This window comes from Haliotis asinina, chromosome 11, assembly GCF_037392515.1.
Source record: "Haliotis asinina isolate JCU_RB_2024 chromosome 11, JCU_Hal_asi_v2, whole genome shotgun sequence".
NCBI lineage: Eukaryota > Metazoa > Mollusca > Gastropoda > Lepetellida > Haliotidae > Haliotis > Haliotis asinina.
In genome coordinates this window covers 35601452-35627057 of record NC_090290.1, presented here as the reverse complement: position 1 = coordinate 35627057, position 25606 = coordinate 35601452, and the positions used below count along the sequence as shown (strand labels likewise).

The 25606-nt window shown below is 41.1% G+C and overlaps 2 protein-coding genes across 4 annotated transcripts in view; one reads left to right on the top strand and one right to left on the bottom strand.

The window, feature by feature from the left end:
- The window catches only part of LOC137256588 (integrin alpha-8-like), a 32462-nt gene extending 10157 nt beyond the window's left edge, over positions 1-22305 (top strand). Inside the window, exons 9-23 of one of the 3 annotated variants that reach the window (XR_010954570.1) lie at positions 3705-3887; positions 5619-5724; positions 6268-6459; positions 6797-7000; positions 7690-7847; positions 8399-8530; positions 10407-10921; positions 12987-13170; positions 14944-15156; positions 17313-17432; positions 17956-18048; positions 19395-19511; positions 20373-20586; positions 21607-21725; positions 22117-22305. Coding sequence is in view for 1 of the 3 variants with exons in the window: in XM_067794463.1 (XP_067650564.1) it covers positions 3705-3887; positions 5619-5724; positions 6268-6459; positions 6797-7000; positions 7690-7847; positions 8399-8530; positions 10407-10921; positions 12987-13170; positions 14944-15156; positions 17313-17432; positions 17956-18048; positions 19395-19511; positions 20373-20564 (2409 nt within the window). In the remaining 2 variants the exon portion in view is untranslated. Of the gene's footprint in view, positions 1-3704; positions 3888-5618; positions 5725-6267; positions 6460-6796; positions 7001-7689; positions 7848-8398; positions 8531-10406; positions 10922-12986; positions 13171-14943; positions 15157-17312; positions 17433-17955; positions 18049-19394; positions 19512-20372; positions 21517-21606; positions 21726-22116 lie in introns of those variants that run through there. The other 2 variants (XR_010954569.1, XM_067794463.1) reach the window with 2 other exon arrangements.
- Positions 21102-22779, bottom strand: LOC137256591 (zinc finger MYM-type protein 4-like). Its single transcript, XM_067794465.1, has 4 exons — positions 22509-22779; positions 22028-22277; positions 21563-21798; positions 21102-21316 (listed from the first exon to the last, which is right to left on the bottom strand). Exons 1-4 carry the CDS (start codon positions 22705-22707, stop codon positions 21117-21119), a joined length of 885 nt encoding a protein of 294 aa, XP_067650566.1. The 5' UTR covers positions 22708-22779; the 3' UTR covers positions 21102-21116.
- Between the last annotated feature and the right edge of the window lie 2827 nt (positions 22780-25606).

Here is a 25606-nt window from a genome sequence, read left to right as displayed (position 1 = left end):
ACTCATCCCACAATAAATCTCCCAGATATATGACGGGATAGTTCTTCTTAGTTTTAACGTCTCTTGATTGTGTCTTTTGATTATCAAGGAAAATAATCGCATATTATTTTATACTTACGTTACATGTATGTTTATGGTTTATTACAGTTGTGTCAAAATGCCAGTTGTCGCTCACTCGAAGAAGAGAGACTTTATTCCATTAAACATTCATACATAAATGTTCTCCCAAGTGATAATGTTTACATTTTCAGATATTATTCTGTTTCTTTCTTTCCCATGATGCATGGTATGTAAACATTGATAAATTCTGAAGTGTTATACTGTTTGTACATGACAATAATGAAATAAATTTAATAACGTTTGGGTATCTGTAAGAATGAATTGGTAAATATTTCCTTCTGAGATAGGAGTACAGCGGACAAACAAGAAGGAAGTGGTACTCATCCGCGACATTGCTCAAATCGCATAGTTGGCATAGTCTGTCTTGTCGATTAATATTAGCATAGCGTCCAGTTTCTATACATACGTCATGCGAGGAGCATCGAAAACGTGATAGTTTAACTCGGAAGTTCTTTACTGTTTTCCTAGAGAGGTACCACTCCAAACTAATTTGTGTTTTAAATAGTTTGTAAAAGAAAATTTATTTGATAGAGTCATTGATTCAAACCATGTTTGCACATAAATATCTTTGAGTCTCTGGGTAAGTGACATTATAAAATTAGGGTAGCAGTTGACGTTTTGATTATACCATGCGTTGCCAAACCCCGTTTGAAACAGCAATGTTTTAATATTCGTTACCCAATTAGTTTTTTCCATTAGTGTCACTAATGTCACTAACTTGAGAAAATAAGTGCAATGGGAATCTACCACATTCACCGTAAACCATAGCACTATATGTACTTGTCTTAACGCCAAGAAATTTTTTACAGACATACAAATGAACTTTTTCTATTACATCGACATATTGTAAGCCCCAGACTTCAGATCCATACAGTAATATTGGGCTTATTTTGACATCAAATATTTTAAAAAGCGGCTCGGATGCAACATTTCCTATAGCATTGAACTGCTTGTAGATCGAAACAAAAACCTTCTGCGCTTGTGCGGCTGTCTGTGTGTCTATTCCATGACAGGGTTTGGGTGAAGTTAACACCTAAATATTTATAGAACGGTCTTATTTCTAAGCGTTCTCCTTTAAAAAGCCAAGTTTCTTTACCCGATATTTTGCCACCACTTTCGTCTTATCCCTGTTTACACTTAGTATCCAATTATCGCAGTAATTCTCTAATTCGTCAATTTCTCTCTGTAGGCCATTAATAGTACTGGAAAATAATACATGTATAATATCATCTGCAAATAGAAGCAAAAACTGAGTAATATCCGTGTGTAGTTGGATGCCATTATTGCAGTTTTCGTGAATTTGATTCGCTAATTCATTTATAAAGAAACTGAACAGAAAAGGACTTAAGATACAGCCCTGTCTTACTCCCAAATGGCTTGTAAACGTAAAAGATTACATAGTTTATTTCTATTTACCGAGTCAAGTGCTTTCGAGAAATTTGCCGCCTTTGGTACTTAAATGTTTTTGTACAGTTGTTTGGAGAATAAATACATTGTCAACTGTCGAGTATCCCTCTCTGAATCCCGCTTGCTCTTCATATATTTTATCCAGAGTATCTGCCCACAGTACGAGTCTTTTATTAACCATATAAGTAAATATTTTGCTAAATATGCTAAGGAGGGTAATCCCTCTATAATTATTCATATGATTTATATGCCCTTGTTTGTAAATGGGGACTATAACACCAACTGACCAAGATTGAGGGAAAATACTACTCTCGAGTATAATATTAAATATTAGTTCCAAATATGGTATTAATATATCCGCTGAAGTCTTAAAAAATTCAGAGATAGTACTGTCTATCAATCTAATAATTCGTCGAAAGATTTCCTGTCCTTGTTTTTTTAAAGTCATTTAATGATTTACATCTATCTTTCTTTAAACTTTCGCCTTCACTATCAAACCAGTTGTTAAAGTTCTCTTTTATTGGTTTACCCGTTTGTCTTCTCATATCTGAGGCTGCTAAACATTTAACGTCTGTGATATAACCAATACTCTTTTCCGTGTCAGATAATGCCGTATCTAGGAATTTATCAAGCAATTCTTGTATAGGATCTGAGTGTAGATTATCTCTAAATTGTTGCAGTTTTTTATTATCTCAGACAAAGATAAAGGATTTTTCGGTTTTGCGTTTTATGTTATTGTTATAGTCACTCCTAGTCATTCGAGTCGTGTGCAATTTCATTTAAAGGGAGATGTGTTGACTCAGACCTTGAATCTATACTGAAGTGAATGACATGTTCAAATAATATTGATGAAGCTAGAAGGCAATCAATAACACTAGCACCACTCACACCCATAAGAGTAAAATCACTGACCTCTTTGTCATTACCACACCTTCCATTCATCATATGAATATTTAAAACAACACATAGATCTAATAAATACTTTCAAAGTTATCTACAACTTTATCGGATGAAAAACGTTCTAGATTGAAGTAAACAAATATGAAGTCCCACATAGAATGACCATGATTCTCAGTGTACTCAATTATATCATCTTCCACAAAATCAGGTTTAGTACCGGTTCTAGAGTTGAAATCTCCTCCACATAGTATATACACATCAGGTAAAGTAGTCAATATATCTAATCATTTCTCTTTCACATTGTGGGCTAAATTCTTCATACCATGTTGAGCCCTCTGGGTGGATATAAACACATGCATAAATTATATCTAGATCAAGCCCGAAAGGTGACTTATCAAAAAGAATGAAGATAGTATTTTCTGTAACTTTTGACCATTTTATGTATTAACTTAAATATTTTCTAATTAAAACCACTATCCCTCCAGAGAGTCTACCACTTGTTGAGATTCTATCTGCATCTTTACAGATAGGCACATAATCTGTAAATATATCTTCTAATCTTAGAATAGAAGCATTGCTCCATGTCTCGGTAACGCCAACGATATGGAATGTTTTAATGTAATTACAAAAGTCCGTATCGTGTAATTTTGGTGAAAGTGCAGAAATATTCCAGAAAAGGAAGGCCAGAGAGCTTTCAGAGTTCTCATCAGGATGTTTACCCACATCTGGGGGAAGCGCCCTACAGTCATCTCTAACTTGACCCTGGCCACACCCCTGTCGAGTCTGTCCTCTCCCTGACGTCCGGGAGGTGGATCTCAGCTGACGTCCGGGTCTCTGATCCTGGCGATGTTCTCGCTCCTGTCTGACGTTAGCATCTGCACTTCGTTCATCTCGTCTTGTGTCCTCTCCTGGCTCCTCAATTACCTTATTCCCCTTGTAGTAATACCGTGTGTCAGGGTCTCTCACTCACTCACTCACTCACTCACTCACTCACTCACTCACTCACTCACTCACTCACTCTCTCTCTCTCTCTCTCTGTATACATTACATACAAACATACGTGAACGAAATCCATGCATTGTCAACATCTAATTTGACGAGGCAGAATGCACAGCATTTACGGCTAACATCGAATTCATGTCTACGTTGTCTCACTCACTCACACACCCATCCACTCACTCACTCACACACCCATCCACCCACTCATTCACCTGATCACCCACCTACCCACTCATTCACTCACTCAAACTCGCAAAGTTAGTTTACAATGATTTCAGACTGGAGCTTACTTCGGTGCCACCCTGTGTACGGCGGATGTAAATGGTGACGAGCACGACGACCTACTTGTCGGGGCTCCGTTCTTCACCGACGACAACGACGGCAGCGACTACAGCAAGAAGATTTACATGGATGAAGGGAGAGTGTTTGTCTACCTGAACCTGGTCAATGCAAACGGAGAGGTTTGGTGTTTTCTGATAAGTTTTCACTACGCATAGCATACGGCCATTGTGACAGCTTAATATAATCTGTATTTTTATTTTTTCAGTTAACGTCGAGTAATCTCTGTGTAATCGCCTTTTTAATTAATCAGCTGGGATTTATTTGGTCTCATTTCTTGTTTTTATATAATTTATACTGTCAATGCGGCGTCTGTCGTAGAACATCTAGGTGCTAAAGGATAGTTGGAAACTGACAGAATAACGCCACTGCTTTACTATACTGGGGCGGTGGGCGGTTAACGTTTCCACGTTCCGACTCGATTTCCCATATAGGTACTAAGTGTGAAACCCATATCTGGTGTCCCCAGCCGTGATATTGCTTGACCATTTCATCCATCCTCCTTTACTCAGTTGTCGAAAGGCTCTACAACAGGTACTAGGAATTACGATATGTTGACGACCGAGCCCTTTCAGAGTGTTTAGGGACGGTGAGGTAGCGCAGTTGTTGAAGCGTTCGCTCGTCACGTTGAAGACAGTTCCCCTCGATTCCCCTCATGCGTACTGTATGCAGTGTATAAAATAAGGCCCGTCCAACCGCCGAGACTGAATAGCTTTGTGTCTGACAGACTAATTTTACAGCTGGTCAACCCGATGGTCTGGTAAAGGTTCTAGATTCATCTAGGAATATTCACCAGATCTGGTCTGGTTAAATCCTTTAGGGAGCTGGTAACATTTTGAAGTTACCTGCACGTGGTAACATTTTGAAGTTACCTGCACGTGGTAACATTTTGAAGTTACCAGCCCTGATGTCTGACTGGGGTTTGAGCTTATTTCATACACTGCTATGTGTAAGCCCATTGCTGGTGTCCCCACCATGTTGCTGGAATTTTGCTAAATCCTGACACTCACTCAGCGACATGTTCACATGTCTGGTCGAAACCGAACTAAGACAGTGGATCAGTTTTCCTCAGACCTCTAGAATCTCAGTTCCGTGCGAGGAAGCTTTTATGTGGAGCCCATCCCTATGCTAGAAGGCCACACACTGCGCCGCCCCTGGTAGTTCCAGATATTGCCAGCAGACGTCAGCTTCTGTGTCAAGGAACTAGTGTAAACACCGAGCACAAACAGGAAGTTCTCAAAGACAATAGTCTGGAACCAAACCGCTAGGTCGCATTATCATCCATGTAGTGAGTGACTTTAGTTTCACGCCACGCTCGGCAATAGTCCAGCTATATGGCGGCGGTCTGTAAATATTTGAGTCTGGACCAGACAGTCCAGTGAACAACAGCATGAGCATCAATCTTCGCAATTGAGAACCGACGACATGTGTCAGCGAGCCTGACCACCCGATCCCGTTAGTCGCCTCTTACGAAAACATAGTCACCGTTTATGACAATAATCCATGTGGCACAACATCGCTGCTCGGAGCTGTATCTAATTACTTACGTTTGGATTACGAAACGTAGTTGGGTATCCCCTTGGCTACCATTCGATAAATAGAGTGAGTGAAGAAGTGTGGGAGGTAGGAAGTGAGTTGCATATTACACCGCTGTTAGCAACATTCCAGCAACATCACTGCAGGGGTTATCAGAAATGGGCTTCACACACTATGTGGGGATTCGAACCCGGGGCTTCGTGACGAGCGAACGCTTTAACCGCTAGACTACACCAGATTAAAAGTGGCCTATATCACCTTCTGGTTTCACGTATTTTTCATGCAAACCTGAACTCCGTTGTTTTCTGATTGTACAGCGGATATTGACACGGAGCTCGGTTCTCAAGGGCAACAATGAACACGGAGCCAGATTTGGAACTTCCATCAGTAACCTTGGAGACATCAACGGTGATGGTTATGCAGGTGAGCTTGGGATTACCGTGGTAGTCATCGACTCATCAACAGTGATGGTTACTAAGGTGAGCTTGTGATTACCGTGGTAGTCATCGACTCATCAACAGTGATGGTTATGCAGGTGAGTCTGAAACTGTCATTAGTAAACTTGGAGATATTGAACTGAGCCTTCACACAATCCAGTCAGCTGTTTGTCAGGCTGTAAATAATCGGATCTAGAGCAGAAAATCCAGTGCTCAACAGCATGAGCATCGATGGAGGCTACTGGGATACAATAACATGCGTGAAAAACGTCATTGAAGCAGACGACAATCATGGGTTATTGAAGATCAACGTAGCCCTGATCTTCACGGTTTGCGTGAGACTGGTAGTGTCATTGTCAGTGAAACCTAACCAGTGGTGTTTGTTGATGTGACTTTGCCACAGTCCCCACTAGCCATGGTGACATAAAATTCTGGTGGTTATTGAAGTGACATGGGAACTGTCACTGGTAGCTTTTGACACACAATCGGTGGCTGTACATCTCAGGTGTGTGCCGCTACTATCTTCCAGATGTTGCTGTTGGAGCCCCATACGAGGATGAAGGACGCGGGGCGGTATACATCTACCACGGAGGGGAAGGAGGGGTGAGCGCCGAGCCGATGCAGAGAATTGGAGGCCGCGACATCAACGACACAGAGACAGTGACGTCTTTTGGTTGGAGTATATCCAAACCTGCCGACGTGGACGGCAACGACTATCCGGGTACAGATGGATGTCGTCTCTTGTAGTGTCATGCAGTTAGATGCAGTCAAGTGTAGAGTCATACAGTTGGATGCAGTTCCTTGTAGTGTCATACATGTGTCATACATTTGGATGTACTTCCGTGTAGTGTCATACAGTTAGATGCAGTTCCGCGTACTGCCATGTTTTGGGGGTTTGGGAAAGGCAGTGTGGTATAGAACTGTATAGTATCAAATGTGTTTTAAGCTTCTTTTTCACATTACTGTTTCAGACGATGATCTGTGAACATATTTTCTGTAAACATCCCACTCCGATTCACAGAAATATTCGACATAACTTGATTATCCACTACTTGCAGATATCGCTGTCGGGGCATACCTCTCGGATTCTGCTGTCATTCTCAGAACGAAGCCCATAGTTGACCTTCACGCCAACGTCACGACTGAACCCCAGCTTGTCATCAAGGACAGGTCCAATTGTCCAGCGGGGACTAACGCTGACAGATGTTTCTTGTTGCGGATCTGTTTCCACTACACCGGAGTCAGCCTTCCTTCAAGCCTCAGTAAGGCTCTGTTTTCAAATGACAATAGTTAGCAGTATATTTATAAGGGGTGTAGGGTAGTCAAGTACTTTAAGCGTTCGTTCATCACGCCGAACACCCAGGTTCAATTCCGCACATGGGTACAGTATGTGAAGCCCAGTTTTTGTTGTCCCCAGCTGTGATATTGCTGGAATATTGCCAAAAGCAGTGTAATCAAAAGACTAACAACTAGTCTCCGAGATGAACATATTTTACTGAAAATAGTTCATAGTAAAAAAAAAAAAAAAGTATAATGAGATGGAACCCTGAGACTTCCTTCATTTGAAAATGTAGACTTCCCACAATTTTCTAGACTTGCATGGAAGTTCATGGGCTGTACACTGAAGTTCACTCACTACATGCATATGTCTTATACAGCCTCACATATTTGTCTCATATACTCTATTTGGTGTAACGCTACACGTGTATATGTCATGTACCCCATTTGGTGTAAAGCTACACGGGTATGTATCGTATACCCCATTTGATGTAACGCTGCTCGGGTAAATGCCATATATCCCATTTGATGTAACGCTTCACGTGTGTGTGTCTCATATCGCTCCAGGCTTTAATGATATTCTTGCATGTGTCATAGGCCCCATTTGTGTTAATGTTGCACGCACGTGTCTGTCACATGCCCCATTTTGTATAACTCTTTACGTGTTTTTCAGGGTTTGCTTTCGATCTTTCCATGGATACACTAAAAGGCAACGCACAAAAACGTATATTAATGAACTCCACACAGGGTTATGTGGGCTTCATATCTGATGTAATAATTGCAAACAGCCAAACAGGGGCGTGCCGGGAGTTTCAAGCTATCAGTGTAAATGTAAGTTACGTGCAGCTTGTTTCAGTATCATCCGCTGTTGAAAATGAAAGATGATTTGAAAAGGACATTTGGATCAAATCCCAGGTTACTACCTGTCAATCGACCATGCTCACTTATTTCAGTTTGATGTGAAACGGTGTGTTTTGCATTACGGTTGTTTATGAGAAATGAAAAATGTATATAACATATTCTACAACCCATGTCCATTTTGAATTTATTGTAACAAATCTTAGCTCATGGCATTAGGAGCTTATTATCATCACAAACCACACAACATCTTATTGCATATAATTATCGATAATCATGTCTGTATGTTTTTTGTTGTTGTTTTTTTTACTAAACACTTGTAAGTTAAATCTCTTTATGTTTTGTTTGTTTTGTCCCCTGCACATACGATCATGCAATGTTATCTCCGTACAGAGGCAAATTTGTAAACATAGCCATTCAAACTGCGCAAAACTCTTTAATACTTTAAACCACTTCCAAATGCTTTAATTTACATTCTCATCACAAATAATTTTTTATTATCAGTTTCGTATGGATCTTTGTAGGATCGAGCAGATAAAGACCCGTTCACTGTGGTCCGTGTGGAGACGACGTACCAACTCCCACAGCCAGCGGATCCCAATTCCGACATCCAGCCAGTCACCAACCAGTCACGACCCAACAAACTTGTAAAGGATGTGAGTAGCTTATGGCAATTTAATGTACTTAATGGAAAACCAAATCTCTTTCTACCACCAGCACAGACCTGATAAAAGAACAAATAAGTTTGTAAGTTCCCAGCGACACTTGCCAGCAAAAGTTCAAAAGACTCACTTGAAGCACTCACTATATGTTACGTATATATACGTGGTTACATCGACGATGGATTTTCTCCATTATCTCTGGGGAACCAACTGCAAACCTTATGGAAATGAACACTATGAGGATCATACATCAAACTGCTGAGACACAAATATCGTGCACGTGAACAGCATCGTTTCTGTGTAAAGTTATGACAAGAATTCGCCGATTTTCATGTCGAAACAGTAACTTTGAATGTATACTATAGAATGTTTTTGAAACATTTGGTTTAGAACGGATGACCACTTTAATTTAGTGAGACAACGTGACAGTCCATGATTGCCCTGAATGCCATGCCAGATTTTCATAATATATTGTTCAAACATTTGCTACGTCAGTGCCGCTAATAGAGAGAAACCTAGAAGGCCGCTGTAAAATGGCGAGGACGCAACAAAACGTGACCACACGCACAGACTATAATCATAGGTTGTAAGAAGACTTAAAGGCGGCCCGTAGTGGGACGTGTGAGGCGTGTGTGTTCATCGGCATCTCACGGGCCTTCTCACTTTTGTCACTTTCGCCCACGTTTGTCTGGCGTTTTTCCACTGTTGTTTCACCCGTTTTGCCCGTTTGGGCACGGTTCTCACAGTAAGCTGGGTTGTATGGTGGCCTATTCGCCCTGTTCCATCACGACGCATCCAGTCGTTTGACGATTTACAGGGCAGGAGAGATACGACAGGTTGGGTTCTCTGGCATTCCCTCTCTGCAGGTGATGGCGGTCTTCTTTGTTATGGTTAAAAATTTGTCGTGACAAAAGGTATAAGACGTCCCCTCAGAACCACCAAAATATAATACTGAGAAAATTTTCAATATTTTGTATTGAGCAAAAACAAGGGCAAGATACAATGATTCACAATGGAGGATTCATGTTTAATGCAACGGAGTCAAATCTAAAGTAATGGGTCACAAATATAATGTCAGCTCACCAAAGTCTTGGTTTGAGAGTGAGAAACAGTTATACTGTAACATGTAACACGGCGAGCAGTCAGGAAGAGGTCATGTAGTTCGAGCGTTGACAAAGACAGGTTGATGATGGTCGAACGATGTACTCCAGTTATCCGTGTGTATGGCCCAGCTAACATACAAACACAAAATCGTTTTCATTTGTGGGTTTTATGCTGATGTTGTGTCTCAGGATACAATGCTGCCATTGCCTGGGAGACCCTATTTTCATACCGTACGCGTGGGCACAAACGCGGTCCAAATTTAAAGCTGGCCAGCGTCCACGTTTCATCCATTGATTCAAATCTTGATAGAACGCGCTATAAGTGTCAAAACCTTGATCAACACTTGAGAAACGAATGGGAATCCACGGAAACGGGAATGGCCAGGAGGAAACGTTATGACATCCGTAATGGACTGCTTTCCGAACCGTAGTGCACCTCTAAGCTTCCTGGACTCAGCTGATACCGCGACAGCCAACAGGACCTAACAAAATATGACTTTGGAGGAATGGGCAAAATTCCACAGGGCACTACGTTTCTTGGAAACGGGGCTGCCGTGGCCAGTGGGGACATAGTGTAACTCTAGCATTCGTACCAGTCGAGGTTTAGGTCTGATGAATTTGTTGGCACCTTACCTGTAATTATATTACTGTAATTGAAGAGGACTCTTCTCCGATTGTAATAGCCAACACAGCCAACATGAATATTTTGACTCACTCACAATTCCCACTTTTTTGTTTATCTTGTGATGTTTTTTCTTCTTCCCCAGGTGGCTTTTCAACTTGAATGTGGAGACGACAACCAGTGTTGGTCAGACCTCGTACTTGACCTTTATGTACGTATCAATAACGAGGATGGTGCCGTTGTTAGGGAGGAATTAAACAAGGATGTCGTTATCAATGCGACAAAAGGCCTGGTCCTGGACGTGGCTGTCAGGAACGACATGGAAACCGCATTCGCTACAGTAATGTATGTCACGTGGAATGGGAGCGTGACGCTACAGACGACAGAGTCGTCGCCACAACAACCTGTCGTCTGCGATGAGGACGTTGAGGAGATCGGATCATCCTTATATCGGCTGAAGTGTGATGTTCTACTTCCTGTGTACTCCGACGCGAAATTTGCCTTTAATGTCTTCTATAGTGCCGACAGTATGAGGACGGACATGTCTCCTCTGCAATTTAATGTCTCAGTGCAAACCGGAAGTAATGAGACGACGCCGGATAATAACAAAGCCAGTCTGACTACCCGCGTCTGGATCGATGCTCAAACAGGAATCAATGGGTAACCGACAGTTTGTCTCACTGTTTCTGAATGGCATTATTCTCCCTACTGCCTGGACCCCGTCCAAAGCAAAATCCCTAAAGTGAAGTCTAGATTTCCCCAGGTCCCCAGTCTCCCATCTCCTTTTGAATGTAAATGGGGAACATTTGTTACTATCACAATTATGCATACTACCCATCACACGTTTAGACTCACTTAAAGTAGTTACATCAACGGTGCATTCCTCCATTAACTTGAGGGAACCAACTGCAAACATTATGCAGATGAATTGGATCATGCATCAAATTGCTGAAAAACATGTGCAAATATCGTGGTGCATGTGAACACCGGCGTTTTCGTGTACAGTGTGTTAAGAATTCACATATTTTCTCTTAGGGTTCATCATTAATTGAGACCCGTGGAGGTCCCGAGGTAGAATAAGCCTTCAGAAACCAATGTTTGCCATGAAAGGCGACTACGTTTGTCGTAAGAGGCAACTAACGGGATTGGGTGGTCAGGCTCGCTGTCTTGGTTGACACATGTCATCGGTTCCCAATTGCTCAGATCTATGCTCATGTTGTTGATCACTGGATTGTCTGGTCCAAACTCGATTATTTACAGACTGCCGCCATATAGCTGGAATATTGCTGTGTGCGGCGTAATACTAAACTCACTCACTCACTCATCATTATTTGAACTCATGGCAATTATCTTTTCAACGTTACGAATTCGTTTTACAACACGTCAGTTCACGTGGAAACAGTACCTTAAAAGAGTATGGAGTATTTTGCAAAATCTGGATTAGAACAGTTGACACGATGTAAGTTGCTACATTTACACTAGTGAGTCTAAACTTCTTATTCAGAGACTATGATTTAGTCTCAGTGCCAGCGCACACTAACTTTCATGATCTTTTAATCCTCCCTGCATCTGCATTGACATTTTGATGATTTGGTTTGGCAACTGAATACCGAAAGGTATCAGAATGTGCAAAGTTGTGTTTTACGTTGCATGTGACCTTTAAACAACTGAAGAGACAGAAACATGTGACAACTGTGATTGGATGAAATTGTCTAATCTGTTTGGGTTTTTTAAAAGCACATACACCTAGTAATAAAAACTGACCACAATTTTAAGTATTTAGTGTTGTCAGTGTTACCCCCATGACTTATGATTATGTGTACAGATATTTTCAAGTAGGTGACATTTGGTGCGGAACTGGGGTAAATGTGTTCAGCTTCCTGCAGTGCTCGAAAAGTTAGCTGGACAATTTGGCCATAAATTGTGTTTTATTGTAATTTAAAGGCCAGACTGTACCCATGTGTACATGGATTGGCTGTTTATAACCTGGATAATGTTTAAAAAAAATATAAGGTTAGTATAGAAGTCTATGAAAAAACATTTGTTGTTGTGAAACGTGCACAAGTTTGGTGATTACTCAAGCGATATTTACAAACCGTGGTTCACAATTATGACGAATCTGGGATTCGAACCATAACCATCCATTTCTGCAAGGCTACTCTACACCTCAGACAAGTACGTGCTCATATCCTTGACAGGACTATTGCTTTAGCAATATCGTTGCTATATTCTTTACAAAAAGTAGGGGAGTCCGAACTTTAAATTTGGACAGGAAGTACAACCGCTAAGAAACTTTTCAAAAACGGACACCTTGCACACTTAGAAGCTCGATAGATCACTGCAGACAATCAATTTTGACAATCATCTTTTTCTGTTAGTGTTTGTTTCTAGAACCTTCTTATCAGTTATTTATCTATATAATGAAAATACAAATGAAAATCGAAACATACCATACAGCAACCGTCTTTCAAGAGAGATTGCTGCACAAACACGTCTGGTCAGAAGGAAGTGCAAGTGGTGATTCACTCTCAAAACATTCATTAACATCGTATCAACATTGACTGACTCCGATAAATCTCCCAAGTCTTTTCAAAGTCCCTACTTTCCTAAACAGTATAGTATCAACAAGTCGCTGATCTTCGTTATGACCCAAATGTACGTGTCACCCACAGATATGTGTAAAGTTAACCCAAACGTATGTGAAATAACTTTTTATGCACTACAGAAACTCCGATCCCGACCAGATTCTGGTACGGATGGATGAACTGGACAAAACCAAGGTTACCATCGGGCACAAATATGTCATCAAGAACGCTGGCCCCAGTTTCATGCCGCACACACGTGTCTCTGTCAACCTTCCATACTTCACTCAAAAGGAGGAGGCGCTAGTGGAGGCAGTAGACATGAAGGTAAGGACTCGATGTGAGATGTGATGTTCTGACTGATGAATGTAAGGAGTAGGCGATATAAGAAAGGTGCGGATCTCAGTGTAAGGACTCGATGTGAGATGTGGTGTTCTGACTGATGAATGTAAGGAGTAGGCGATATAAGAAATGTGCGGATCTCAGTGTAAGGAGTCGATGTGAGATGTGATGCTCTGACTGATGAATGTAGGGATTAGGCGATATAAGAAATGTGCGGATCTCAGTGTAAGGACTCGATGTGAGATGTGATGTTCTGACTGATGAATGTAAGGTGTAGGCGATATAAGAAAGGTGCGGACCTCAGGGTAAGTACTCGATGTGAGAAGAAAGGTGCAGATCTCAGGGTAAGGACTCGATGTGAGATGTGCTGCTCTGACTGATAGATTTTATGAAATAGAAAAGGTCCATTTAATAGCCTGCAAACGTTTCTTGAATGTCAGCCCTCAAACACCTACTGCTATTGTATATGGCGAATGTGGAAGATATCCTCTCTATATAAACGCATTGTGTAAAACTTTGAAATATTGGGTAAAGGTTATCCATATGCATGAAGATAGAATCCCCTTGAAAGTGTACAAAATGCAAGTGTATTACGATAACTGTGGCTACAAGACATATGCTTCTTACATAAGAGAAATACTTTTTGCACATGGGTTTGGTTACGTCTGGATGTCCCAGACAGTTGGTGACGCAGCTTATTTTTAAGTAGATTCAAGACTGTTGCAATCAATATATTTCTTCAATCATGGAACAGTACATTGAATAACAGTTCACGATACCATATGTACCGTGAGTTTAAAAGTCTGAAAACTCCAGAAAAATATTTATCATGTATATTGGACAAAAAGTTTCGAAATATTTTGACCAAATTCCGATGTGGATTATTAAGGCTAAAGTATAATGAAGGTAGATGGTTGAATGTCGAGGTTGCTGAACGTAGCTGCCCTTTGTGTAATCTAGGTGTAGAAGACGAGTACCATTTCATCTTTACATGTACTGAATATAACGCACTAAGATTAAAATACTTGCCATGTATATATCAGAAACAACCAAACTACTATAAATTTAAGTCTCTGTTATCAACGAACAATGAAACAACTTTAAGAAATTTATGTAAATATATCTATCATGCTTATAAAAGCAGGACAATCAAACTTCAATAATTTTTCTTCAAACCACAGGTGCGTACATTTTAACCATATATTTACATTTGTGTGTATATATGTTTATATCACAATGTTATATTTATAGTGACAAGAATCTGTTAATACAATCCACATGTACCATTGATATGTATACCCTGTAATAATTAACTTATATCTGTAACAATTGCGTATATACTGTATATGGGCCTGTGGCCTACGTACGGAATAAAAATACTTGACTTGACTTGACTGATGAATGTAAGGATTAGGCGATATAAGAAAGGTGCGGATCTCAGTGTAAGGACTCGATGTGAGATGTGGTGTTCTGACTGATGAATGTAAGGAGTAGGCGATATAAGATAGGTGCGGACCTCAGGGTAAGTACTCGATGTGAGAAGAAAGGTGCGGATCTCAGGGTAAGGACTCGATGTGAGATGTGCTGCTCTGACTGATGAATGTACGGAGTATGAGATATAGGAATGGTATGGATCTCAGTGTAAGTACTCGATGTAAGATGTGCTAGTCTATCTGATCACTGCCAGCTCAGGGTTGGAAGGAGCCTTCAACTGATGTATATCAAAGAATTCACGTATTCACCCATCTTTTTCCAAAGCTAATACAAGAGGATGGAACCATCATTGCCTGTCAACAATTCCACGAAAGTGAAGGTATCGGCCAAAATACAACCACATCTTCCACCACGACTACCACTACGACTCAGTCAGTCGAGAGAACTACTGGCATCCTACCTCCTATGCCACCATCAAGTCTGAAAGAGAAACCGCTGGCTGTCTCACGAAGCACCGGTAGAAACGTCATTCGCATGGTAACTAGACTTAGGCTTAGTCTCTGAAAATGTTCTGAAACTTCACTCAAATGCAATCATGTGCATAAGGTAATGCTTTGGCTTATGGTTTTTTGTTATCAAAATGGTGATGACTTGTCTGTTCAAAATGCACTCGATTAGACGGCGGTGTAGCCCAGTGGTCACGCCGAAGCCCTAGGTTCGATTTCTTCTTGTGTCTAATGTATGAAACCCATTTCTGACAGCCCCTTCTTGATAGTGATGGAATATTGCTAAAAGCGGCTTAATATCATACTCTGTCATATCTGTAACATGCGGGGCTTGAAAATAAATCTGTCCTACTCATTCTGTCATACTCAGTCACCTCAATATGGGGCGGAACGGTAGCCTAGTGGTTAAGGCGTTCGCTCGTCACGCAGACCCCCCGGGTACGATTCCCCGCCTGGGTAATATGTGTGAAACCTATTTCTGGTGTCCCCCGTTGTGATACTGCAGTAATATTGCTGAGAGCGGTGCAAAACCCAACTCAGTCACTTCAGTTTGCGCAAAGTGTCTACTATAGTGAACGTTTCAGGGACTTTTATATCGACGAAAGGTTCTTACTCCGTGGAGGCAATACTGAATTAAAACCGCTTATTTTACATTTGTGTTTTGATTTCTTTTTGAACCGGTATCATAGTACACGCGTTGCTGTTATTTGTAAAACGTCCAAAACACGATCTGTTTGAACATCATTTTAGAAGTGAGTAATGAGAAATTAAGATACTTTATAGAAAACAATCTTTCATTCTTATACATGAGGCGACATTTCGGTATAGATCCTTAAAGAGTTGTCAAGCAGGAAAGTAAAATACTTTAAAGATAACAACTGCCATAGTATATATCATGCGACGTTTCGGTATAGATTCTTATACCGTTGTCAAGCAGGAAAGTAAAATACTTTAAAGATGATAACTTCCTTATTATATATCATGCGACGTTTCGGCATAGATTCTTATACCGTTGTCAAGCAGGAAAGTAAAATACTTTAAAGATGATAACTTCCTTATTATATATCATGCGACGTTTCGGCATAGATTCTTATACCGTTGTCAAGCAGGAAAGTAAAATACTTTAAAGATGATAACTTCCTTATTATATATCATGCGACGTTTCGGCATAGACTCTTATGCCATTGTCAAGCAGGAAAGTAAAATACTTTAAAGATAACAACTGCCATAGTATATATCATGCGACGTTTCGGCATAGATTCTTATACCGTTGTCAAGCAGGAAAGTAAAATACTTTAAAGATGATAACTTCCTTATTATATATCATGCGACGTTTCGGCATAGATTCTTATACCGTTGTCAAGCAGGAAAGTAAAATACTTTAAAGATGATAACTTCCTTATTATACATCATGCGACGTTTCGGCATAGATTCTTATACCGTTGTCAAGCAGGAAAGTAAAATACTTTAAAGATAACAACTGCCATAGTATATATCATGCGACGTTTCGGCATAGATTCTTATACCGTTGTCAAGCAGGAAAGTAAAATACTTTAAAGATGATAACTTCCTTATTATATATCATGCGACGTTTCGGCATAGATTCTTATACCGTTGTCAAGCAGGAAAGTAAAATACTTTAAAGATGATAACTTCCTTATTATATATCATGCGACGTTTCGGCATAGACTCTTATGCCATTGTCAAGCAGGAAAGTAAAATACTTTAAAGATAACAACTGCCATAGTATATATCATGCGACGTTTCGGCATAGATTCTTATACCGTTGTCAAGCAGGAAAGTAAAATACTTTAAAGATGATAACTTCCTTATTATATATCATGCGACGTTTCGGCAAAGATTCTTATGCCATTGTCAAGCAGGAAAGTAAAATACTTTAAAGATGATAACTTCCTTATTATATATCATGCGACGTTTCGGTATAGATTCTTATGCCATTGTCAAGCAGGAAAGTCAGACTCCTTATAGATAACGTCTTTATTATATTTCATTATATCTGATGGGACGTTTCATTATAAATCTTTTTTATAACACCTTACCTGACAACGGTATATGGATCTCTACCGAAATGTTGCGTCATATATGATATAAAAGAGGTTGTTATCCATGAAGCATCTTACTTTCTCATCCAAACGTTAGCAGTTGCTGTGGTTGTCTGGTTTACAGGACTGTGCTGACTTCAAGTGTGTTGAGTACACGTGTCCTTTGCATCATCTCGGCCCGGGTAGTAGCGCCATCGTCAACATCACCGTGTGGATCCCAGGAAGCAAACTCCCCTTTCACGAGGTGGGTAAATTCGTGCTCAAATTGGTGGTATTCTGGATGTGGTTGATCACCATTAGTAACGTCGACAGTTACGTAGAGGCAGTCTTCTTGTGTCCGCTTGCCTACAGTGTCCTTAGCGCTTCGGTGATCCTTTCTTGTTCAAATGAGAACGTTGAATGGCTAAATATCTCGAAATAAATGCACAAAACATAACGAAATGTGAAATGTGACGTTTTATGATCGATTACGGAATTAGATGTTTCAGAAACTATAATGTAACATTCTGTTTTCACTCTTCACACCGAGGGGGTGACAAACAGCTGGTTGAACAGCGTCGGCATACACTCCCGGTGCAAATCAGTTGGTGACTAGTGGAGCAGACTGTTAAATATTCGTGGCACTCGTTGAACAAATATAACACACTTTTCCAGGCACCAATGTTTTGTTTCCCTCGCCTGTTAGTGTTCGTGGTCGATGACGTTGCATTGCCGATGCCGTATAACACAGGAAAATACCTTATTTATAGCTTATAATATCATTCCAGGGGGTTGACTTTCTGAGATACTACACTGAAACCACCGTGATCCAACCTGACCACCCCCTGTTCTACCCATGGGGACAAGCTGTCAATACGAAGGTAAGACGGCTGATGTGGAATCCTGCCCATCCCTTGCTGTGCTCTTGGGACAGGCTGTCAAGACCATGGTAAGAAAGGATGAGGTGGAATCCTGCCCATCCCTGGCTGTGCTCTTGAGACAGGCTGTCAAGACCACGGTAAGAAAGGATGAGGCGGAATTGTGCCCATCCTTTGCTGTGCTCTTGTGACAGGCTGTCAAGACCACGGTAAGAAAGGATGAGGCGGAATCCTGCCTTTCCCTTGGTGTGCTCTTGGGACAGGCTGTCAAGACTACGGTAGGAAAGGATGAGACGGAATCCTGCCCGTCCCTTGGTGTGCTCTTGATACAGGCTGTCAATACCACGTTAAGAAAGGATGAGGCGGAATTCTGCCCATCCCTTGCCGTGTTCTTGCGACAGGCTGTCAAGACCACGGTAAGAAAGGATGAGGCGGAATCCTGCTTTTCCCTTGGTGTCCTCTTGTGACAGGTTGTCAAGACCACGGTAAGAAAGGATGAGACGGAATCCTGCCTTTCCCTTGGTGTACCCTTGTGACAGGCTGTCAAGACCACGTTAAGAAAGGATGAGGCGGAATCCTGCTTTTCCCTTGGTGTGCTCTTGTGACAGGCTGTCAAGACCATAGTAAGAAAGGATGAGACGGAATCCTGTCCGTCCCTTGTTGTGCTCTTGGGACAGGCTGTCAAGACCACGGTAAGAAAGGATGAGGCGGAATCCTGCCCATCCTTTGCTGTGCTCTTGGGACAGGCTGTCAAGACTACGGTAAGAAAGGATGAGGCGGAACTGTGGCCATGCCATGCTGTGCTCTTGGGACAAACTGTCGAGACGATGGTGAGAGGGTGTCAGGTGGTATTCTGGCCATATTTTGATGTGCTCTTGGGACAGGCTGTCAAGGCGAAGGTGAGTGGCCATCCATTCCCGTTCTCTTGCTACAGGCTGTCGGGACGAAGGTAAGAGAGTGTCAGTTAGCATCCCACCCGACCTTCCCGTACATCTTCCTTACATAGCATGGGGTGAAACCAGTCGTATGCTCAAGATACCAAGTTGTCCGACTCACCACTGTCCTTCACACCTTACGTTCTGGTCCTCCAGTTCTCTCGACGGGGGGCTTTGGGGTCGCCTAGTGGTAAAAGCGTTCACTCGTCAAGCCAAAGACCCGGCTTCGATTTCGCACGATTTCGCAATATGTGACAGTGACAGTGGGACGGTTGCCCGGGTTTGCTGTCAGGAACAAAGCCTTTCTAACACTGTGGTTAACATAGACGAGTGTATTGTTAGGGGATCATCATCCTCGTCATCATGCTTTAGCAGGATCTGACACACCCCGACTCAATGTTCCTTTGTTTACAGGTAATGACGCCAATCTACCCCGAAAATCCACCCGGCAAAGTCAACATCTGGATCATCGTCGGCAGCGTCATTGGCGCCGTCATCCTCCTCATCTTAATATTCATCGTGCTGTTGAAGGTAAATTGTCTGAACAATAAATTGCTCGTCGTTACAGTTGTTTGAACTGTGAACTGTTCATTGCTATAATTCTCTGAACTGTGAAGTGTTCAATGCTGTAGTTGTCTGGACTGTGAACTCTTCAATCTCGTAGTCGTCTGACTGTCAATTGGTAGTTAGCAGGTAGTGCTTGCCTGGCGTGTAACTTGTTCATACGCAATAGTTGTCTGTAATTTATTCAACATTGTAGTTATCTTGGCTGTAAATCACCCAACGTTGTAGTTGTCTGGCCTGTAAATTGTCCAACGTTGTAGTTGTTGTCTGATCTCTAATTTGTTGAACATTGTAGTTGTCTGGCCTGTAAATTGTCCAACGTTGTAGTTGTCTGATCTGTAATTTGTTGAACATTTTAGTTGTCTGGCCTGTAACTTGTCCAACGATGTAATTGTCTGGACAGTGAAATGTTCAACATTGTGGTTGTTTCGATTGTAAATTACACTGTAGTTATTTGGATTGTAAATTGTCCAACATTGTAGTTGTCTGGCCTGTAAATTGGTCAACATTGTAGTTGTCAGGACTGTAAATTGGTCAACATTGTAGTTGTCAGGACTGTAAATTGGTCAACATTGTAGTTGTCAGGACTGTAAAATTCTTCAACGTTGTAGTTGTCTAGACTGTAAATAGTTCAATGCCGTAGTTGAGTGGGATGGGAATTATCCAGCTTAAATCGCAGTGCGGACTCACCAACCGCAATAGCAAGTGTTTCTAACCAATCATTCCTAACATATTACGTACAATTTTGAATCTCAGCTTGAAAAGGCAAACATGACCTCATTTATTAAGCCCATGCTTCATGTGACTGTCCCTTGAATATGTTTCCAGTGCGGCTATTTCAAGCGGGAGAAAAAGGGAAAGGTGCAGAAATGGAAGCGAGAGAGTGGTTACTACGGGAGAAACCAGTCACGTGCTCCACGAGATAGCAAAGCCCCCGAAGAAGTCAAAGAGAGTCCAGAGGAATCCAACGGAGTTCCCGCGGAGTCTGCCAAAGATGAAACGGGAGCCATGCCGTCATAGAGAACAACAGAGAGTTAAAAAAGTATATATATTTTTTTTTTAAATAATGGAAAGTAAAAGTATCTTCTAGGTTGTTACACATAAACACATTTGTCCAGCAAGAGTATTGCAATGAATAAAAATGTTCAGTCCCTCCTTGAAAAGGAACAAAATGTAAGAAAAAGCATTGCTCTAACGAAAAACGACACTAAAAAAAACTTTTTCAGCTTGAACAAACTGAAAACTGTTAATACTCAATTTCTCATTGAAAAGAAAAGAAAATAGTGTTAAAACCCCCGAAATATTCATGAAAAAAAGGGTGGACACTATTTATAAACCTAATTCTGATCACTGCCTTTAATGGTCATTATCCTTTCTACTTGCACCAATACCCGGTAAGAGGTTTTACTCCCAATGTAAAACCTGGGAATAGGTTTAACTAGATTTAAGTAAAACCTATTCCCAGGTTTTACTAGGAGTAAACCCTCGTCCCGAAAGTACCGGTTTGGAGCGATCAGCCACCGAAATCTGCATTCACAGGAAAGGAAAAACAAAAACTCTGACAACAGTGTTTTAATTGAAATTGAACGTCATTGTAACACTTCCGTGAGCGACAGTTTGTGTTGTACCGGAATCTCCCTCTGAAGTAGGAACCGACACTGTCGCAGACGTCTGAGTTTTCTTTGGAGCTGAACATGAGAGAACATCTGACGCCATTGCTTGTTGTTGATCACTGGTTCTCTTGTAAACCCTCACTGCCTCGCTTTTGTGACCTACAATAAAAGAATTCATCTTGATAAGTCATTTCAAATTGTACATAACCGTTTGAAAAGCAATTTATATGATATTGTAATCGCTTTGCTTGGGGCCATCATTGGGATTCGAACCCGGATCTTGGCATGTTAACCATAACACATGTTGACATCACAAGTTCTAGCATTTAAAATCGCCAAATTGCAATTTGGCCCAGTCACTTCAAGTTTCATTCGTGTTTTGCAGATATTCATTGAGTTACATACCAGTTTGTTCACAAATCTGTTGCTCGCTTATGTTTGCCTCGTAGAGACGGGTAGCAGCAGTGCATCTGAGCGAGTGGTTCGTTTTCCTTCCTTCAATTCCGGCTTCAGCACATATTCTCTTCACCGTTGTCTGGATTGTGTTGTGGCCCATGGGCGACTCTAGGTACCATTTTCCATCCTTAGGTTTCTTCATCGGGGTGAAGTAAAACGCATTTGCTCGAGTTGAAGATGGTAGGCTGGAAAGTTAAATTGTGTTGACATAGAATCAATTAAGTATGAAATGTTTGCATTTGTCATTTATATGCCCCTAAACCAATGCGTGCAATCATCATCAGGGAGTAAAATTATAAGACAATTTACATGCAGTATGGGTCAAGTCACCCGCATGATGTGATTAAATGAGTGGTATATCTAAAGAATGTATAACATGTATCAGAAATGTATCAGAAAACATCTAATACATACCAAAGTGACTTGTACTTCATGAAAAGGCGCACATAACATCGTTCCGGGTTCTTGGTATTTTCATACGCTCGCACCTTTTTCTTCTGCAGTTTCCTGTCTTTCACTCCCCCGGCATTTGTCTTAGAGACGTCTTCCACATACTGCAGGTACCTGCGGCCGTTCTGGTCTGTATGTGGGCCTGTAATCTGAGGTTGTTGGTGTAGTCTTAAACTCCGATGTTCCTTTCCACCTCTCAAGGCGAAGTTAAGTCCTGGAAAATAAAATTCCGTACACAATTATATAATGTTTATCTATTTTGGTCTTAACACGGGATTCAAAATATCCATCCAAACTTTGTTTGGTTTGGTTTGCCTCAAAGTGAAGTCGGGCATTTTGTTCCAGTTAATCACATTTATTTTCGATGTGAAGGTTTGATTGTAAATGCCAAAATTGCTAATATCCGACTTTTCGACAGGGAAATCAAATGCAAAATGCAACTCACCAGTTAAGTAGAGGACTGTGTCCAGGAGTTTTTGCGGCGTGCCTTCTCCAAGAGCCCCCTTCTCCCACAGAGTGTTCTCCTCGTCTCGAGTTATCACCTCTGTAGGTTTTCTCACGTCTGCTCCAAGACCAGCTGTGGACCTCTCACGCATGCATGCGTCCAGTGCCTGTCTGCTGTCCTGGAACTCTTCGCCTTCCATCAGATTGTAAGGAGATTTGTTAGCTTTCAAGTGTGACGCTATTGCCGTGAATAGCCCATACACAGTAACAGCTGGGTAGCAAGTCCCGTCCACTTTCCTCGCCTCGAATAGGAAATACTTTAGGGCTGTATTTATATCTTTAGCAGTCATATCCAGCAAGTCTTCAGTCAAGACGGACGACGACAGCGCGATGTTTGCATCCATTGACCTCGTCCGACGCTCTTCTTGCCATCGCCTGAATACTCCTTTCGCCCAATCATTTTTGTACCTTGTCGTTCTTGGAACACATCGAGATAATTTCCTTTCAATATCTTCCTCAGTCAAAGGTGCCGCGAAACGGAACAGAAAATCATCATCATCAGCAGCAGCAGCAGCAGCATTGTCATCATCTTTCTTAAACTGCGACTGTGTTAAAAACATTTCGTCTTCGCTCTGGTTTGCCATGGTTAGCAATGAGCGGATTCAAGTAACCACGTGGTATATAACTGACTCACTCACAAAAAACACGTGCACTGCGTGAAAATCCCGTGCGTTTTCTAACTTGTGCATTAGAGTTGCGACATTGCTGTCATTCCGAATGTTCGCGGTATAGTGAGGTCCTAATTCCTTATAACGCAATATTTAAAATGACGGTTTATAAGCAAGAGAAAAAACTTCTCCTCAGTTTTGGTAGAGAATGTAAACCTTCGGGGGTCGGGAATTCCCTCGGGGCTACGCCCCTCGGGATTTCCCTACCCCTCAGGTTTACATTCTCTACCAAAACTGAGGAGGCGTTTTTTCTCCTATACATATTGAACTGAAATCCACAATTTTTCCCTGAAAAGAGAAGAATGTGAAAAGCGACACATTCATGTAAGAACGCGCTAGAGCTGAAATCCCCAATTTATCCATGAAGAGAAAAGAATCTAACAAGCGATATTTTTATGTAAAAATGAGCTGTCCTCACTGACCCTATCCATGGTGTCACAATATGGTGAGCTGAAATGCTTAATTTCTCAGTGAAAAGAAAAGAATGTAAAAAGCGATATATTCATCTAAAAAACTGTTCAGTCCTCATTAATGCTGTTAAAGGTGAACACAGTGTGACTGACATCATCAGGAGTTCAAGAGACCATGAATGACATTTACGACTTCACTTACTAATATAGGCTTGTAAATCTCACCTTCGTATGGCTAAACAGCTACCTTGATGTGGATTATTCGGTCCAAACCGCACACTTCTACAATGTTTCTAAGTGCATATCTAACAAATGTTTACATACATTTAGCTGCAAAGTGAACTAAAGATCATGTATTAACAGATTGGACGTCTCCTGTTTATAAATACATATATTTCTATTATATTTACATTTGTTTAGGGATTATGTACAATATATGTTGCTACAAATATATGTCACTGATTAAATATTTGCTATTGGGTATATAAGTTTTTCAAATATAATTTACTTTCGTTTCTTCCATCTGTTCTTGTGCAGTAAATATTCGAGTGTCCAGGCCAGCTATTCTCGAAACGTTTGTAACCCTACGAACTTCTTAAGCCTATTCTTAACACATGGGCTACGATCAAAGTTAAGAATTTTTAGGGCTACTAACGCTTCGAGAATAAGGCCCCTGAACACTCAGACCATTGCGAAAGTCACGTGATGCCGTATCTAAACTGCCGGCTTCAGAAGAAGCATGGATATAGATTAATTTTTTTAACAAACGTCTTCAACAGTGTCAGCTAAACTGCAACAGCATAACCGACGTCCATCATCGTCATCTACTCATGTGATCGTCAGCGCATGACCCGTGAAGGTCCCTGTAGAATAGGCCTTCAGCAACCCATGCTTGCCATAAAGTGCGACTGAGTACGCTTGTCGTAAGAGGCAACTAATGGGATCGGGTGGTCAGGCTTGCTGACTTGGTTCAAACATGTCATCGGTTCCAAATTGCGTAGAACGATGATCATGTTGTTGTTCACTGGAATGTCTGGTCCAGACGCGATTATTTACAGACCGCCGCCATATAGTTAGAATATTGCTGAGTGCGGCATAAAACTAAAATCACTCACTCGTCAGTGCATACACAAGCTTCTCGTCTAGTATTCACAAACAAGCATTACTCATGCACAGAGGTTATTGTGACCAGCATTCGTCGAGAAGAACCCTCGCCTGAAAACCAGAGTGTTGTCAATCTATATTTGACAATATTAGAGTTAGTTAGTGATTTTCATTAGTTAAGTTAGTTAATCTCGGTTAAGATTTTCATTATGTAAATGAAACATATACTCTGTTCTTATTTCAGCTCTATTTAATTAAATATGGGCCTTGTGAACGCATGAAAAGGTTTAAACGACAAAAATATTACCTGGTAAAAAAGACATAACAATCAATGTCCAAATAATTACATATTACTCTTAACTGTGTTTTCGAACACTTTGGTTACGAGAAAAATCGCAGTTTCTTTGGTGACGTGGTCTCCAATACTTTTTTCGGACATTTCGTATTTATTTTAATACAATGGGCTCATAATTTGCTATTTTCTGATACTGTTTGCCAAGTCACACGCATGAGCAAAATTTCAAAGAATACGATTGAATAGATTAGAAGACATCGTTCTCCTAACTTCTAGATCGATTTTCTCGAAAATAGGTTCTTGTGACTTAGTACACTAGTTTTCAGGCGACGAAATATTAATCATACTCAGAAACCAGTACGACTTGTACAAACATCCAGGTATTGTCCAAGAGTGTCCGTTGTGGTTGCTCTCGGGTGGTAGTTCAGGATGGTGGAAAAGAGACGGAGGGAAGACAAGACTCAGTGGTAGAGAGGAAGATAACAGCAGCCATGTTTTATCATTAGTTGGTCGAATAGGTATATACAATGGTAAGCACGTGACAAAACACACATAGGGACTG

Excerpts from the sequence above, each read along its gene's own strand:
- LOC137256591 (XM_067794465.1), bottom strand. The coding sequence starts at position 22,707 with ATGGAAGGCGAAGAGTTCCAGGACAGCAGACAGGCACTGGACGCATGC. Across the intron at positions 21,799-22,027 it reads ATGAAGTACAAGTCACTTTG|CCTACCATCTTCAACTCGAG; the intron begins GTATGTATTAGA and ends TTAACTTTCCAG. Across the intron at positions 21,317-21,562 it reads ACAGATTTGTGAACAAACTG|GTCACAAAAGCGAGGCAGTG; the intron begins GTATGTAACTCA and ends CTTTTATTGTAG.